Source organism: Eschrichtius robustus, chromosome 13 (assembly GCF_028021215.1).
Source record: "Eschrichtius robustus isolate mEscRob2 chromosome 13, mEscRob2.pri, whole genome shotgun sequence".
Lineage (NCBI taxonomy): Eukaryota > Metazoa > Chordata > Mammalia > Artiodactyla > Eschrichtiidae > Eschrichtius > Eschrichtius robustus.
This window is the reverse complement of record NC_090836.1, coordinates 1,735,336-1,753,089: the sequence shown is the minus strand read 5'-3', so window position 1 is coordinate 1,753,089 and position 17,754 is coordinate 1,735,336. Positions and strand designations below refer to the sequence as shown.

Genomic DNA, 17,754 nt, shown 5'->3' with positions numbered 1-17,754 from the left:
AACACGGGAAGTAAGCCTTCAGAGACGTAACCTGTTGCCAGGTAAGTACGGGAGGAGAGGGCCGGCCTGCGGAGAGGCGGGAAGGCACTCTCAGGAAGCAACACTGTCACTGTGTTTGGGAGGAGCTCCCAACGCCCGCAGGGGCAGCGGGAGCACGAGGCAGCGAGGCGGGAAGGGTCACCCGAGACCGCGTGGCAGGGCGCTCGGAGGGGCCCGGGGCTTATACTCTGGGCGGTGAGAAAGCGAGCAGGATGTGGACCAGGGGCCACAGGACCGTGCAGGCGCTTCTGGACGGGATGTGACGGTACCTGGCCTGTGACGGCAGAAGGAAGAGCTTCTTCTGTTATTTATCGCACAGTTGGAGCGATGAACATTATGCATATGACATGTATTTGAATTTACAGAAAAGCAGAGTCTGCACACTGATTAGACCTCTGTCTTCCCTTCATGTCAACACTGTCACAACCGGATAGAACGTTGTTTCGACCTCAACAAGTTTATGCGCAGCGGGAGAGGCCGCTGTGAGTGTAACAAATGAGGAAGAACAAAATACATTCTAAAGAGTAACACACTGGTGAGTGCAGTGGAAGGGACAATCAATATGAACGCAGAGATCTGGGAAAACTCCATGTAAGAAGTGGCATTCTTCCTGGGCCTCGAAGGAGATGTAGATTCTGAAGGGCAGACAAAACAGGGAAACACTGCAAGTTGTGGGTACAGTACAAAGTGATGGCCTGAGGGCCAGTCCCCAGGACCGGGCACCGGTGCTCCCGAGTGTGCGTGAGCTCTGCGTGGCCAGTCCCCAGGACCGGGCACCGGTGCTTCCGAGTGTGCGTGAGCTCTGCGTGGCCAGTCCCCAGGACCGGGCACCGGTGCTTCTGAGTGTGCGTGAGCTCTGCGTTGAGAGGCTCAGGGAGCAGTACATCTCCTGCTCCCACCCCCGGGCCTGGAGACAGAGGCTCCGCAGCCCCGCAGGGCCCCCTGTTGCAGGGGGTGCCTCGTGACGGGCGGGCAGGAAGCAGGAGCGAGGGCAGAGCCGAGGCTGCAGCCTTTGCCGGGGCCTCTGCACTTTAGGACTGGCGTGTTTGAATCATTTCAGGGGCTCCAGATGACAGGAGTGGCCCTGATACGACGGGGGCGGAGGACTCTCGCCCCGGGGTAGGCGGGCAGACAGGGCTAGGTCTCCCGGTCACAGGCACCCTCCTGGCTAGGCCTCTGGTATCTCCGAGAATTGGCTGGTTGGGGAGGGACAGTCTCTCCTCAACCAGACTTTTAACAAGTCAAAACATCATAAAATAGAAACAATACAGTATGTGTGTTTGCGTATGTGTCTGTGTGTTGGGAGGAGGGAGGGAGAAGAAAGAAAATAATTTTTCTTCAGCGTTTGCATTTCTTATCTATACTGGCCACTGTTAGGCCGTCGTCACAGAACCTAAGTTCCTCGAGGGCAAAAATGGCGCCTTTAAGGTGAATCTTCACTGTGCCTGACATAGTACAATTAGTAAAGTATAATTAAGTCACTGGGACATTTTTTTCACGGCTGTTGAAGAATCAAATAAAATAAAAAGCGGATCCAGAGCTCGCTGTTACTGGCCGAAGCTGGGGAGAAAGCAACTGGGTCGGGGCCGTGACAGGGCGGGCGGGTGAAACCGTGCTTTGTTCACATTCGTTCAACAAGCCCTCGGGCGGGCAGCGCTGACCACCTGCGGGACTCGCACAGAGACGCCCGTGGGGGTGTCTGTCTCCAGTACTGCAGCCTCTGGCCCCGCCTCCAAGGCACGCCCGCGGGGGTGTCTGTCTCCAGTAGTGCAGCCTCTGGCCCCGCCTCCAAGGCACGTGCAGAAGCCTGGCAGGCTGTCCCCGAGGAACCCACGCCGCACACGGCCCTTCTGACTGCTTCCTGGTGTCATTTAACTTGTTTTCTACCTGCCCTGTTCCCCTCCCCTGTCATTTTCTGTTAGTGCTCAAGACTTAGGTTCAGGATCAGCTCTTCTGGCAGGAACACTTCCAGGTGTGCCGCGTACTTGACGTTCAGCCGCTGTGCGCGGCCGCCCGACCTGCCCGTGGTCAGGTTTCCGTCCGCCTTTCTCACAGCACTAATATTACTGATGATCTGTGCCTGACTCAGTTACTCCACCAGGGCTTTAGGCTCTGTCATTCCGTCCACATTTAACAGCTGGAGCTCTGTGGTGGAGAAGGCCTTTCCCGCATCAACCTGGATTATCCGGTGCCCCTGGCCAGGCAGGATAAATGCTTAATTCTTTCCACCGACCGCCAATTTTCAGAGGAAGGGGGTTGGGCGTCCTTCCTACTGCTAGTGCCCTAGTACCACCAAGGATAGCCATGATTATTCCACACAGGTTGTGCTCATTTCTTGTTAATTTTATCCCAAAGAATTTTATATTAATTTGTTGCTACTGTCAATGGGGTCTTCTTATTGGAGACTATTTGTATATACGAAGGTTACTGATTTCTCGGGCTGCCTTTGAATCCACTTAAAAGCAAACAGTCTTCAGCCTACTAAAAGCCAATAAAGATTGCATTTCTCCTGCACTTTTGTTTGACGGAAGGAACGGCACCAAGTCCGTCTCAGTGCGCAGGTCCCCACCGTGGAACTTAAGCAAGTATGCATCACAGGGAGACAGGACTCACCTTTGTGTATTCGTCCTTGGCCTTGGAGAGCATGCGCAAGATGTCTGCCTCCTTGCCCTCTCCCGAGCTGAGGCTCACGGGGGACGCTCCCACTACCGCTCCATGGTGGGCTTTCAACTGCTCGTACTGAGCGAGGCTAGAAAATCAGAAGGGAAATCCACACCAGAAAAGCCAATTCAACACAACCGGTTTTTGAAACTATCCAGTTCTCACCCAGTTGTTTTTATCTTGTTATAATCATGTTAGACATAAGACTGCTGGAACCGAAAGAAGAAAAATGGGAGTTGAGGTCCTGAGTACACTGACCACACGTACACCTCTAGAGTGGGGTGGGCCACCCCCGCCCGGGGCTGTTTTGTACAGAAAGTTAATGACGCATGGCCTGTGGCAGCTGTCACACAGCCAGGGCAGGGCTGAGCAGCCGGGATGGAGACCGGTTAGCCTTGCAAGGCCGAAAGTATTCACTACTGGTCTTTCTCAGAAAAAATGTGCCAACTCCTCACTGAGAGCAGTAGAAAGGACTCATGTGTCGCTGAGGAAACCCAATTTAGGGTTCTCAAACCCTGGGCAAACCGCATGGCAAATCGGGCGTCTGCCCCTGGTTCCAAAGGGCCTTGAAGTCAAAGCGCGACTGATTCCAGCCCCTCGAATCCTGTGGTTTAGAAACAGAGCGAAGATTCCACCCCAGGAGAGGGGTACGAAAACAGAGCAGTGAGCAGCGCCGTCTGTTTTCCTGAAAACAACACAGAAGGGAGGCCAGATCGCTCCTCCGTGCTACAGCGAGGCTGAGAGGAATACTGCTCCCCGCGTGGGCTCTGACCGCAGCTCACGCGCCTTCATAATTGCCGCGAAGTTTACGGGGAAGGAGACCTGAGGACTCAGTGAGACGTTCAGTTCTAAGTGGGGACAGGCAGGGAATCCACACACATCGGCGGCTTGTTGCTCACCAGCGATCAGTTCCCAGCCCCAGCTGTGAAGGAATCACCGGGGAATCTGACAATCTTTACGCGGCCTCTTGGCTGGGCAACAGGGTGTTTTTTAATCTGCATGAAATCCTGCTATTATCATCCATTGCACAGTTTACAATAACATGGGTGTTCTAGGAACTCGCTGTTATGGTGGTAAATACCAGTTTGAACACACTTAATCACCACCTGCAGCTTGAGCCAGTTACCTGAAATTGGCTCTCACAAGCTAGGCTTTTCAGAAATCAATCTTATTTATAAAAAAGTACTCCCCACATTCCACATTTTGGGGTCACTTTTTAGCCATTTCCTTGACCCGGGATTTAAAATTGAAAAATGGTTCTTTTGCAGACGGAGCTGCTCTGTCGAATCTGCGCTGGTGGCGGCCAGACCCTGTGTTCGGCCGAGTCCAGTCCTGGGTCAGATCCAGCACGTGCAGGAAACTCATTTCCTTCTGAGGCTCTAAACCATCTGCATAAGCGCAGGGAAATAACTGCCTCCCAGTGAGCAGGCCTGGGGCTCAAGAACCGGTGATAGGGGTTGATGGATCCCAGAGGAGACAGCATGCTGACCCGGGCCTCCTCTCAGGGTCCTCAGGGGGGCAAGAGCGGGACAGGCAGACAGTCATTTCAGTTTCCCCCAGTGCAGACTGGGGTGAATCACAGGGCCTCGTGAGAGTAACAAAAAAAGAGACTAGTAACAGAGAGAGAGAGAGAGACAGAGAGAGGGGCTGTCTACTGATCACTAAACAGACTCAGATACTCCCAAAGGAACTGAAAATACAGACTCTCCGAAGCCCTCGCAGGGTCAGAAGGGAGGGAGGTCTGAGCCCCACGGGCAGACTTCAGGGCAGGAAGGATGTGGGCACCCCAGAGAATCTGGGGCAGCCTTTTAGAAGGGCTCTGAATGTTCTCTTCACTGAGATATACTGATAACTTTTCAAGGGAAAAAGCTGCTAATTTACAAAGGAGGATAATATTAAGGAAAACTGCCATCTGGAAAAATTCATATTACAGATTCTTCACACGTGCAGAAAAAAAATGAGGGGAACCCTTCTACATAATAAATCTTACCTAGTGGAAATGTAAAACATTGCCATTTATGTTTATTTTTCATTTATTAAGTAATAGTGAATGTGTTCCTAACCATGGTGAAAAGGACTGCAGTCAGAGACGTGCCCTGTTTAGATTACAGTGTAGCTACGTACACTTAGAAATACAAAGCACCAGGTCCTGACAAATACTCAGCCCGCAGCACTTACTTTTTCATAAGCTCTGCAATTCTTTGGCATTCTTCCTTGTCGTAAAACCAAATTCCATAAATGGACACTGCAAAAAACACATCAAACCAATTATGAGCATCTTCAAAACTACAAAATGGAAAGAAATTCACTTTCCATCTTGAGGGAAATACATACTTCTTGAATAAATGAAACCAGTCACTGGAGTTCAAGCTTAAAAACCTCGCACTGGGGCTTTTTAGGCCCACAGAGAACACACACATGTGCACACACGCACAGACACACACTGAAGTATGTTGTCCTTAAAAATACAGCACCTGAACACAACAGGCACGTGGCGAATGCTTCTTAAATGGATGAACAGACTGAAAACGAGCCTCGACTCTAAGCTCCAGCTCTGAAACATCACTGCCGCCACAGGCCCGGCACACACTCACACACACTCCATCTTCTTTGTTAAGTATCGGAAACCTGAAACACAAATTAGGCCTGGAAGCCTCCCTCCCTTCCCCTTCTCCCAGGAAGGTGTTAGTAACTGAAAGATTGGCTTTGAAAGCCCTAAGTGAGGACACGGTGCAGGAAAAACAAAATTCAGTAATAAATCTCCGACTCCAAAGTGTCTGCACGTAATATTTACAACTGTTGAAAGATGAGGTACAACTCTGACTGAATGATTTAGTAGTGAAAGAACAATGTGGCATAATATAGCTGCTATTGACTGATTTAACAATTTTCAAACAAATTGTATACCTTAATATGTGCCTGTCTAGGTCATTTTTATAGCAAAGGCTAAACAGGTCCAAAATACATTTATAAATATCTAGTTGAGGATCTGGTGGTATTAATCATATAAACAATACACTAACTATATATACATGTTAAAAAAAACTTCACTGAAATAGCTGCCATGTTATTATGACAGGGCAATGAAAACCAACATATTTTTAAAAGAAATTATTTTTAAAATTTAAACTTACAAAATATTTAATTATATGAATATAATTTGGTCATTAAAACAGCTGTGATATTTTGACAACTTTTCCCCCCACTCACCTGACCAATGACTTGGTGGGCGTTTCTGCTTCTTGTTAGTCAAGATTCAGAAATCAAAGGGTACAGGAGATGTCGTTTTAGTGCTGTGTCAAGCAGATGTCTTTAAAAGGACCCTATAAGTTTGAACTATCAACTTGCCAATAGGGGGCAATGGCGTCAACCCCTTGTGTGATGCGTGCACCAGGAATCTTTATCTTACCTGCGTGTGCAGGGGGAGGGGGGCAGCTTTTTCTTGGTGGAACCATTGTGTCCTCTTAGAAATACACACACATACTCCTCTTTGATACATGGATACTCTGGAAAAAAGAACGTCTGAGTTCTAAAGCCTATGCGCTGAGAGCCTTAATATCAAAAAGAAATTCTTTCATCTCAAGATCATTAAGCGAGTCTCTGAGAACTTGATTCCAGGCTGTTCCCGGTCCATCAACCCTAATCCCCAGCGCCAGCTGCCCCAACAGCTTCCCACACGCCGACCCACCTGCTCTGTGCTCCCCTGAGCGAGAGTGGATCGGATCACCGACATTCAGCGACTAAAAAATCTGAAGACGTTGTATGTTTTGGAGGCTTTAATCCTCGTTACAAAACCAGGATCCTGCTCTATTCTTTGGTTAGAGTGAAAACTTCCTTTCCTTGGAGATGGAATTTTCCAAAACTATCAAAGCAGGAAAGAGGTAACAGGGGAGAGAAACACACAACTAAGAAATTCGAAGCCCACTAGCAGGGGAAGAACAGCCATTTGTGTCTCTTCAGTAGAACATATAAGTAGAAATATTTTGGGTGCCATTTTTGGGGGATGTTACACATTTGTGGCATTTGACATAAGGAACTAGGTTCTCATAAGGACTGGATGCCAAGGAAACTGCTGGTATAAATAGAAAAGCGGTTTGACGATGTTATTACTACGAGAAACTGAAATGCAGATGGAGGGGGAAGATACTGTGAACACATCTTTCAGGTGTTGCAGGGGAGGAAGGGAAGGCTGGGTCTGCAGCCTCACTGAGACGTTGTGGAGATTTCCTTAGGACCTGACCACTTATCTCTAAAGCGACGTGACTTTAAAATTAAAATGGGGTCATTTTGAAACAGTTCTTTTCACCCCAGTTAATACGCAGTTTGAATGTACAATTTAAATAGTCAAGGAGGAGAAACAGATTTACCAACAGTCCTGGCTCCTGAGAGCAAGGCAAGATAACGAGTAGAACTGGGCCTAACTTTTTCTCCTTAAAATAGTTTCACAGAGAGGGCCACATTCCACCGCAGCTCCCGCCTCTCAGGCGCACGTTCCCAGCCGGGACGAGCCTATCTCTGTCCTGAACGAGGGGCACTGGAGCAGCTGGTGGTGACCATGCAAACCAGAGCCTGTCACCGTCAGGGAGGTGAGGTGCTGATGGGTGGACAGAACCCTCACGTCTCACCCCCAGTTTTCCTGGGCGGCCACGGGGCGAGGCCGGCCTGGGCGGGCAGCGGGCGCTGCAGGGAAGAAAGAAGAAGACCAGGTTGAAAAGGACCCGAGAAGGTGGTGTGGTTCTGGCATTCTCAAACTTGAAGTGATCGCCGTCACCTGACACGGGGCACAGCCTCGCAGAGCGCCGAGACGGGACCAGCAGAGATGTTCTGAGTGCTCCGGGACCCGCCATGCTGCGAGCCTTCCTCCCACCCACCACGCCTGGGTACCGGCCGCTGCCCAGCCGCCCCGCCGAGATCCAGGTGGGCTTTAAGGGCACTGTGGTGCGTGAGGCTCAGCTCAGCTATTCCTACATCACTCTTGGAGGTAAGAAACCCTACAGTGGAGCAAAGAATAGGAAGACCCTGACCCGCCTAATGATGCCCACGTGCGACTCCCCGCGCTAAGAACACGTTTAGGGGCAATCTTCTTCCTGTTGATGAACACAGGACTTCAATAGCAGAGCTGTGAAATTCTGCCTAAAATTGCCCTGTCCTGGTTTACATCATGCTTTGGAGATTTGGGGTTGAAAAAAGCAATGTTTGAGGCAACAGGCAATGTACCATCGCCTGGTCATATCTGTTAAAACACCATCTATTAACATCTTCTATTTCCCTCTTAATTCTGCAAGAAAGATTAGGAAAGCAAAATTTCCATGTTAGATTTCATGTCTGAATATTGTAGGTACAACAGACATGAGAGAGAGCAAGCTGATGGTATTCGATACAAATATTTTCTTCTTTTTGAATGCCTCTAGCAGCAAAATCCAAAGTTGATCAAATTTTAAGAGGCTAGTTGAGAGGGTCACAGAAGGAACGGCAAATGTCCTTGATGCGCCTTCATTAGGAAACCTCTGAATCTCATTAGCATGGTGTATGAGTTCATTCTGGAAGTTCTCTGGGGATTTACCTCTCTAGTTTATGTTTTTTGTTTTTTTTTTAATTAATTAATTAATTAATTTATTTATGGCTGCGTTGGTTCTTCGTTTCTGTGCGAGGGCTTTCTCCAGTTGCGGCGAGCGGGGGCCACTCTTCATCGCGGTGCGCGGGCCTCTCACCGTCGCGGCCTCTCTTGTTGCGGAGCACAGGCTCTAGACGCGCAGGCTCAGTAGTTGTGGCTCACGGGCCCAGTTGCTCCGCGGCATGTGGGATCTTCCCAGACCAGGGCTCGAACCCGTGTCCCCCGCATTGGCAGGCAGATTCTCAACCACTGCGCCACCAGGGAAGCCCCTCTAGTTTATGTTTTAACAAATATTTCTATAAATCTCTCTTTTTTTTTTTAGAAATTCACGTTTATTTATTTATTTATTTATTTATTTATTTATTTATTTATTTATTTATTTATTTATTTATTTATTTATTTATTTATTTATTTATTTATTTATGACTGCGTTGGGTCTTCGTTTCTGTGCGAGGGCTTTCTCCAGTTGCGGCAAGTGGGGACCACTCCTCATCGTGGCGCGCAGGCCTCTCACCATCGCGGGCTCTCTTGTTGCGGAGCACAGGCTCCAGACGCGCAGGCTCAGTAATTGTGGCTCACGGGCCCAGCTGCTCCGCGGCATGTGGGATCTTCCCAGACCAGGGCTCGAACCCGTGTCCCCTGCATTGGCAGGCAGATTCTCAACCACTGCGCCACCAGGGAAGCCCCTATAAATCACTTCTTTTAAGACATTTGTCATTTGTTCCATATTTGACTTCCAATACCTTTCAACTCCAAATCATGAAGGTGGCTTGCAATCTTTTTTTTTATTACTATAATTTTTTTAAAAAAATTATTTTATTTATTTATTTTATTTTTGGCTGCGTTGGGTCTTCGTTGCTGGGCGCGGGCTTTCTCTAGTTGTGGCGAGCGGGGGCTACTCTTTGTTGCAGTGCACGGGCTTCTCATTGCGGTGGCTTCTCTTGTTGCAGAGCACGGTCTCTAGGCGTGCGGGCTTCAGTAGTTGCAGCACATGGTCTCAGTAGTTGTGGCTCGCGGGCTCTAGAGCTCAGGCTCAGTAGTTGTGGCGCACAGGCTTAGTTGCTCCGCGGCATGTGGGATCTTCCTGGACCAGGGCTCGAACCCGTGTCCCCTGCATTGGCAGGTGGATTCTTAACCACTGCGCCACCAGGGAAGCCTCGGCTTGAAATCTTTTAGCAATACTCATGCTACTATTTGTGCAACTTTAAAATACAAGGCCTATCTCCATACAGTTAGGAAGCAGATAAGACATAACTGCATAGGTGAAGTTATGTAGGCAGGATAAGGGTGTCTGACTCGGTAATGCTCTCCTCCCCGCTCCCCAACCCATCCCGCCCTCACTCTCTTTAAAAATAATCTCAGTAATTTCTCTCAGAAGGATAGGAAATATATTTTTTTTAGTCAGTAGGCAGCAAAGAAGGCATTTAAGTTCTCTCCGTTCACTAGGAAAGCCATGGAAACCTGGCAGTGTAAATTACACAAACCTCTTCTGGGCACTTAAGGATAAGCCAAAAATCTCCAAGTTCCTTCAAACCCCATTCTTTTCATGAACTCTTTCTCAAACGAGTGGAATAATAATCCCAGTGGAAGGACCAAGAACATGTGATCACATGTTTGGTGTAGACACTTGTTTTTGAGACTTTGCTCGAATACAGAATTCCTTGTGCCATTTACCCCATTCCAGTTTTTGTAGCTCGACCCCACGGATGGTGACTGGTGACTGGCATTTGGTTGTAAGCACACACACACAGCTACTATCCTACCGAAAGATCGCAAGATAGTTAAGCAATTAGACGGTGAAACGCATGAAATGTCAGAGCTGGAGGTTAGGCGCAGGTGTGTGGTTCAAACACTTTCTTCACTAGTGAGGAGGGTGGTCTCTCTCTCATGGCCACAGTCATGTTTCCTGGTTCAATCTGTTTCCATAAAATACGCCCCTCCCCCAGCCTTACAAACGAAATACATAAAGTGTGAAAACGATTTTCATGTTTGAATGATTTGTAGGCTTGGTTACAAGAGATGTGAATCCATCTTGTTTAACCTAAGGTTCATGTGAACTCTCAAAAGGTCCCAAGGAAGGATGGAAGGGAGGGAGGGAGGAAGGAGGAAGGGCATGCGAGAAGCCGGGTATCTGAGGGCAGGGGATGTGAGGCCAGCTTTGGCATCCACAGCTGGGAGGGAAAGAGGCTGTGCCTGGCTGCTCTGTGCTGACCCGGTACTTCTACCCCATTCGGAACGCTTTGCACCAAAAATGCATTCCTCCGGCATGTTCTTTAATGCCTTTAAAGTAACGTTCTTTCATTCACCTTCTGCCTCAGCTTCACTGACCAAACACGGACACGATCTTGTAAAACAAAACCTTCGCTGGCCCCCGAGAGTCTACATAGCACTGTTATCTTTGGCCCCTGGTCTGGTTCTTTTCATGTGACATAGTTTAACTGCACCTCACAAATCAGTGGTCCCATGATCTCCAAATACTGGAAGGTTCACAGCAGATGGGAAGCAGCTTCTCTTTTATGCGTGACTAATACTCATGAACATTTTGGGGGAAACAGTAGAAAACCTAAACAAATACTGTGAAGTAAGAACAGCCTCCCTCTTGCTAAATAAATTAACTTCCTTACAAAGTTAATGCCATAAACAGTAACAGAAGCAGCCTCTGTACTAGAGCATTGCACTAATTTGGATCAAATTAATATTAATCTCCAACTATAAATGAGAATTTATTATCTCCAAAGAAAAAGATGGATTTATCTTTCAAAAAAGTTTTCATTTCTAACAAATGCATGTTATGTCTTTAGACCTTCCAAGTCTCCACAGAGGGCTTTATCCTCCCAAAATGGAAATCTTAAAGTCTGCTACTGCCCTCAGGTTCATGAAAGGTCACGTGGGATCTTCTCCATTATATACTAACTCCTTAATTTTATTTATTTCAGGGGAAAGTTGCTTTAGTCTAGGAGATTCAACAGAGTGAATAAACATTAAAAAAAAATTAAGAAGCAGAAAAAGTCGCAGGTAATAATAAAAATAAATAGGAACAACTGATTCTGTTTTGTTGGTCATTTAAACTTATATTTTCGTTTGCCCATATCTTGCTGGTTAATCCCCAAATCTCCCAGGAGTCAAATAACAAGCGTGGGCTCCTGAGGTGTCTTCCTTCCCTGAGCCCTTGTCCTTCAAGACTCCTCTAGGGGGAAACAGCCTCAAGTGTTTCTTTGCTCCCATACTTTTTCACACATTCTTGGACTTAAGAAAAAAAAAAAAAAGCATATGTCATAACTAAGTGTTTACCGAACTGCTCCCCCACTAGACCTGAGCTCCTGGAGGGCGGGACTTGAATGCATAATGACCAGCAAGTGGCACGTTCAACAGGTATTTGCTGAGTTGAGCTGAAATCCAAGACGTCAGGATCTTGTACCATCTTACGTGATGGTTGCCACTATTCTGGCTTAACTAAACGTCACAGTCTAGATGTGCTAGGTCCTCCCCAGGGACCGACTACAACTTACCCGGGGCTCACAGCACAGGGTTTCCTGACGTCATCCCTTTTATTCTCCTGACCTCACTCAGAATTTGCTTCAAACATCTGATAATCTTAGGCATAAGTTATGTTGATGGGACTTTGTCATCAGCTCCCTAGGACTGTACATTCTATTGATCCAGCACTGCGTGGGCACTGACATTCTCATATTCTGTGTGTTTATTATTCTAACAATGCTACCACAGACCAGTCTTCCTGATGGAGTACCTGTCAGGCATCGGCAACTAAGAGCTCAAAGAATGCAATTAATCTGCAAAAATCACGTGCATTTCTCTTCAGAGTATGAGTAGCAGTACTTTATCTGGCAGAAAACACACTTATTCGTATTCCAGTCATGTCTGATGATAGTACTCTGAAGCTTACACATACAAGTACCTAAATTATCTTAAAAACATAAGACTTATATGCAATGTCAATTATTCCAGCAACACACTGAAAATGTGTTACCTGGAGTGAATCTCAATATAGCAAAATAAGTCTTGTCTCAGAGAACTGTAGTTTCTGAGAAATATATGTTTAAGGTAAACATAAAACAGAGTATTTCTATAGGTCAAAAACTTGTTCCAATGACAAACAGACTTCCTCATATTTGAATCAGGTTATTTAATCAAGTGTTTACTAGTTATAGGAATAGCTTCGCTGAAGTACACTAACTATAAAAATACATGATCACTGAAAAATTTCTAAGATTTTACACGGCGGTGGTTTAGCAAAAGGGACCCTAATGCTACTTTGTGATTGGGAGAAAGTGAGTCGGACTTTCTGTACTTTTCTTTTTTTTTTTTAAATTAATTAATTAATTTATTTTTATGGCTGTGTTGGGTCTTCGTTTCTGTGCGAGGGCTTTCTCTAGTTGTGGCAAGCGGGGGCCACTCTTCATCGCGGTGCGCGGGCCTCTCACCATCACGGCCTCTCTTGTTGCGGAGCACAGGCTCCAGACGCGCAGGCTCAGTTATTGTGGCTCACGGGCCCAGCCGCTCCGTGGCATGTGGGATCTTCCCAGACCAGGGCTCGAACCCGTGTCCCCTGCATTGGCAGGCAGACTCTCAACCACTGCGCCACCAGGGAAGCCCAAGTTTCTGTACTTTTTTCATTTCGACCTTAATCTATAACTGTGGAAGTAGCAGACCCCACTTTTCCCAAAGGCCTTTCTGTTATAAATAGTTGAATCATGGTTTGGTTCTACTATTAAATTAGAGCTCTAAGGCTGAATAGAGGATAATTCTAACACCAGTTCTTGCCTAAAATTGTTTTCTTTCTCCAAAACCCATAAGAACATGAAAAAATTATAATTTGTCCTTCTGTGGGTTAAGAAGTAATAACCCAATAGTTTTAAATCGATTATTTGAAACTACTAAGTGATTTCTGGACAAAATTCAGTAACATAAAAAATAGACTCTAAGAGAACAGACACGAACACTCAATGTAGCCACACGCAGGGCACTGTGTTAGGCAAACTAAAAGATGCTTCACTCGTTAAGCATTTCAGAAAATGTTTGGAATCCAGTTTTTCTCTGCCAAGATTTAGACTTCCAGCATGTCAAGCTGGGCTCTCAAAAACAAATGATAAAATACAGTCATCTCCAAACCACAAATGAAGTGCATGAATCCAAATAGCATTACTATGCAGATGTTTCCTCGGTAAAGTCGAGAACGTTAAGTCTCTATGGTTCAGGATAAAATAAAAGTGACCTCTCCTTAATTTCACTCTCACATCGTGTCTGTACATCACCTTATGTGACGCTGTCACATGGTCCTCCTCATCTACGCATGCCAGATCGCTAAGTTAAGTAAGTTCCGAGATGACAGCTTTTCCGTGTGAAGGTCCTATCTGCAGTGAGTCCCCTAACCCTAAAGGGTGAAGTGTGAAGGCCGTGTGGACCGGGCGGTCCGGGCGAGGGCGGCACTGTGGACCCAGAGAGCGTGTGTGCTCCAAGGAGCTGTCAGGTATCACAACGCAACACACAGAAACACAAAAACCCAAAGTGAGAGTTTGCTTTCCATGAGGCTTTTCAGAGCCTTCTTGAATTGCCAGAATGCCAGTTCTTTAGATAAACAGTCTCCTTTAGAGTTTAGATCTCTTCCTTTCAGCATGAGCTGAATACTGACGAGAGAACAGAAAAGCAATTCTGGGTTTAAGGTCAGAGTGACAGGTGTCATCACTCATGTCCCCGCAGATGTGCAGCCCTTTATCACATATGAAAACACATCAGCTCCTGAGCAATGGTTTGTAGAAAATAGGTCAGTGTTTCAGTTAGAATGGCAAAGGAGGCTTACAGACACAGATGCGGTGACCACAGTGTAATTTTAAAATTCCTCCTTTTTAAGAAGCACAGACTGAGGTGGTAGAGCACCCCTGAAGGCCGCCCCTAGCCGCTGCCCTCACACACAGGAACCAGCCTGCCGATCAGGCACAGGTCACCTACTCTGATTGGAGTGAAATGTCAAATTCCTCGTCTCCTACCCCACACCCATGTGATCTGAAGGAGTTTAAGGATCTTGTCTCCCTGGGCAGGTCCTGAACTGAAGGACACTCTTGTTATTCCTGCAAATACTAAGATTCTGTCTAGCAAGAGTGTCAAGTATTTTTAGCCATACAATTACTTTTAAGATATTTTTGGACTCTAGGAGGGCTTCAGAAGTTCAATCTACAAACCCTAAAATTGTATGTGAAATGGTGTGCACATGTGCAGACAGACGTTTTTGGAGGTGGGGCGGTACAAAGCATAGCCCCCCCAAAACAATGCCTGGCACACAGCAGGAAAACAAGACATATTTGAGGGAGTGGGGAAGGGGGGCAGGCAGGCAGGAAGCTTATCAGATTCTCAAAGGGGTTTGTGACCCCAAAAGGTTAAGAACGACTATTTGAGGCTATCAAAATACCAGCAAATATCTCGAAATAGAAAAATAAACTCGCAATTATCTGTGGGCAGATAACTTGGCTTTCATTTCCTTAGTAATAAATTTACACAGGGGACACTTTTAACCTTTCAAATTGCTTTTGTAATAATTGCTTGAACTGATTCCAAGGTTAAGATAACAGAGGATAAAGTCTCAAGGTCTTAGAATTTGTTGGACTGCAAGAGCTTTTACTCCTCCCGGCGGCCTGAAGCCAAGGAGAGGGTGACAGCACAGGGAACCCTGCGCGTCCTTGGCCACACGCTCAGCTTCGGCCACGGCTCCAGGAGCTTGAGGTGGAATTTTTGTTTCAGTCTCTATCATGAACTCGGGGAGAGGGAGGAATTTTGGGAAAGCTGGGCAACTTTGTGGCTCTTTCTCGATCACCCCAAGCAGAACATCTTCAAAGCTGGACAAAAACATCAGACCTATGTACATAAATAACAACTCTAGAATTAATACATAAATGATTTGGGAATTACTTTAAGTACATTGTACCTATCTGTTTCTTATGCAGATCTGTTCATTTTCTGTGTTTATTTGGTACCACAGAATACAAATAAAATGTAAGATGTGGTCTCTGCCCACAAGGGGCCTGTAATGTATTACTCATGCCACCGCTTTCTGCATAGTCTAGGTAATCAATAACCAACTCATTAATGGTAGCATAATGCAAGAGCAAACGTTTCACAAAATGCATTCTTAATGAGTAATGCTGCTTCCAAATTATGACCTCTTTGTTTGCAAATTTGACTTTCTCACTGCTATTATTTTTTATGGGTATGTATAGGTACATTTTAACTGGAGCTTTGGAAGAAATTAAAGCATACACCTCTTAATATGTTCTGTAAGAGCCGTCAAGAAGAGACCTATGGTTATATTTTAAATCTTACTGTTTCCTATACATATTGTTCTAGGGAAAGGACTGTAGACTAAGGAAAGGAAAATTGACTTTAAAAAAAAATTGACTCTTAAGAAAGAAGTGGAAAGTTAAATCCTTCTACTCAGGAAAAGATTAAGTTGTGTAGGTTTTCATATTTGTAGCAAAAGGAAACCTTTCCTCTCAGAAACACATGGAGAAAGCAGATGTCCCAGGCCAGAGGAAAGGGGGCAGGGTCTTTCTAACGATCTGAAAACTAGAAATGCAAAATAAACCATTCCCATCACCTCAGATTACTTAAAACTTTCAGCTGAAGTCAAGTTACACGATAGGCTTTGGTATCATGTTGGTTTAAAGTCCTGAAGATGTATTTTATTAAGGTTGTTGCATTTTAATTTGAGGAAGCAAGATACAAATGTGAGAAAAGTTAGCATCACACCTCATCAACTTAGAAGAGGAGATCAGGGCTAGATGAAAGAGTAGTTAAGAAACGCCAGGATAAAGAAGAGAGTAACAAATTATACTTGAGTACTGATTTCCTTAACGTCTTCTTTTATAAGGCTCAATGATGCCTACTTTTCAAAACTGAGAAGTACTTTATATATTATTGCTTAAATAATATATTTAAATATAGTAATATTTAATAGAACTTAAAGCACTGTGTTCAATGAGCTCTGACAATAAACTCTCACATAACCAACCACCCAAAACAAGATATAAAATATTTTCAACACCCTTTTTCAGTCAACACCTGCACCACTTCTACCACCAACTCCAGCAGAGACAACCATTTTCTGACTTCTATCAGGATAGATTAGTTTTGTGTGTTCTTAGACTTCACAGAAATGGGATCAAACGGTGTATACGTTTTTGGTGAACGGCTTCTTTTGCTTAGCATAATGTTTTTGAGATTCATGTTGTTGAATATATCAGGAGCTCATTCCTTTTTATTGCTAAGTAGCATTCCACTGTATGAATCTACCAAATTTGTTTATCCATTTACTTATTATGGACATTTGGGTTATTACCAGCTTTTTTTTTTTTAACATCTTTATTGGAGTATAACAAAATGAATCAGCTATACATATACATACATCCCCATATCCCCTCCCTCTTGCGTCTCCCTCCCACCCTCCCTATCCCACCCCTCTAGGTGGTCACAAAGCACCGAGCTGATCTCCCTGTGCTATGCGGCTGCTTCCCACTAGCTATCTATTTTACATTTTATTACCCGCGTTTTAAAATAAATGTTCATAGCAGCTCTACTTATAATAGCCCCAAGCTGGAAACAACACAAAATGCCATCAACAGGTGAATGAGTCAACAACCATGAAATATTACTCATTAATAAAAAGGAAAGAACTATTGATATATAAACATGAATGAATCTCAAGGTTGTTACACTGAGTGAGAGACCAAAAGTGAGTACTTGACTCAGAGAAAGACAAATATCATATGATATCGCTTATATGTGGAATCTAAAAAAAGGGTACAAATGATCTTATCTACAAAACAGAAATAGAGTAACAGATGTAGAAAACAAACTTATGGCTACCAGAGGGTAAGGGGGGGAGAGATAAATTGGGAGATTGGGACTGACATATACACACTACTATATATAAAATAGATAACTAATAAGGACCTACTGTCTAGCACAGGGAACTCTACTCAATACTCTGTAACGGCCTATATGGGAAAAGAATCTAAAGGAGTGGATATATGTATATGTATAACTGATTCACTTTGCTGTACACCTAAAACTAACACAACATTGTAAATCAACTATACTCCAATAAAATGTTTTTTAGAAGTGAGTACTCACAGGATGGTTCCACTTTTTAAAATTGGGGTATAGTTGATTTATAATATTACATACGTTTCAGGTGTACAACATAGTGATTCACAATTTTTAAAGGTTATACTCCATTTATACTTATAAAATACTGGCATATGCCCTGCACTGTATAATATATCCTTATGGCTTATTTATTTTATACATAGTAGTTTGTATCTCTTAATCCCCTACTCCTATCTTGCCCCTCCCCCTTTCCCTCTCCCCACTGGTAACCACTAGTTTGTTCTCTGTATCTGTGAGTCGGTTTCTGTTTTGTTATACTCACT

At 45.1% G+C, this 17,754-nt stretch overlaps 1 protein-coding gene across 6 annotated transcripts in view; it reads right to left on the bottom strand.

Annotated features, from left to right (window-relative positions):
* Positions 1-17,754, bottom strand: part of DCP1B (decapping mRNA 1B) — a 50,765-nt gene that overhangs the window by 9,694 nt on the left and 23,317 nt on the right. For 4 of the 6 annotated variants that reach the window (XM_068560626.1, XM_068560624.1, XM_068560625.1 and 1 more), the window contains exons 4-5: positions 4,879-4,945; positions 2,653-2,788 (exon numbers count right to left, since the gene is read on the bottom strand). In XM_068560626.1, the coding sequence (XP_068416727.1) occupies positions 2,653-2,788; positions 4,879-4,945 (203 nt within the window). Of the gene's footprint in view, positions 1-2,652; positions 2,789-4,878; positions 4,946-6,109; positions 6,207-6,388; positions 6,467-17,754 lie in introns of those variants that run through there. The other 2 variants (XM_068560628.1, XM_068560627.1) reach the window with 2 other exon arrangements.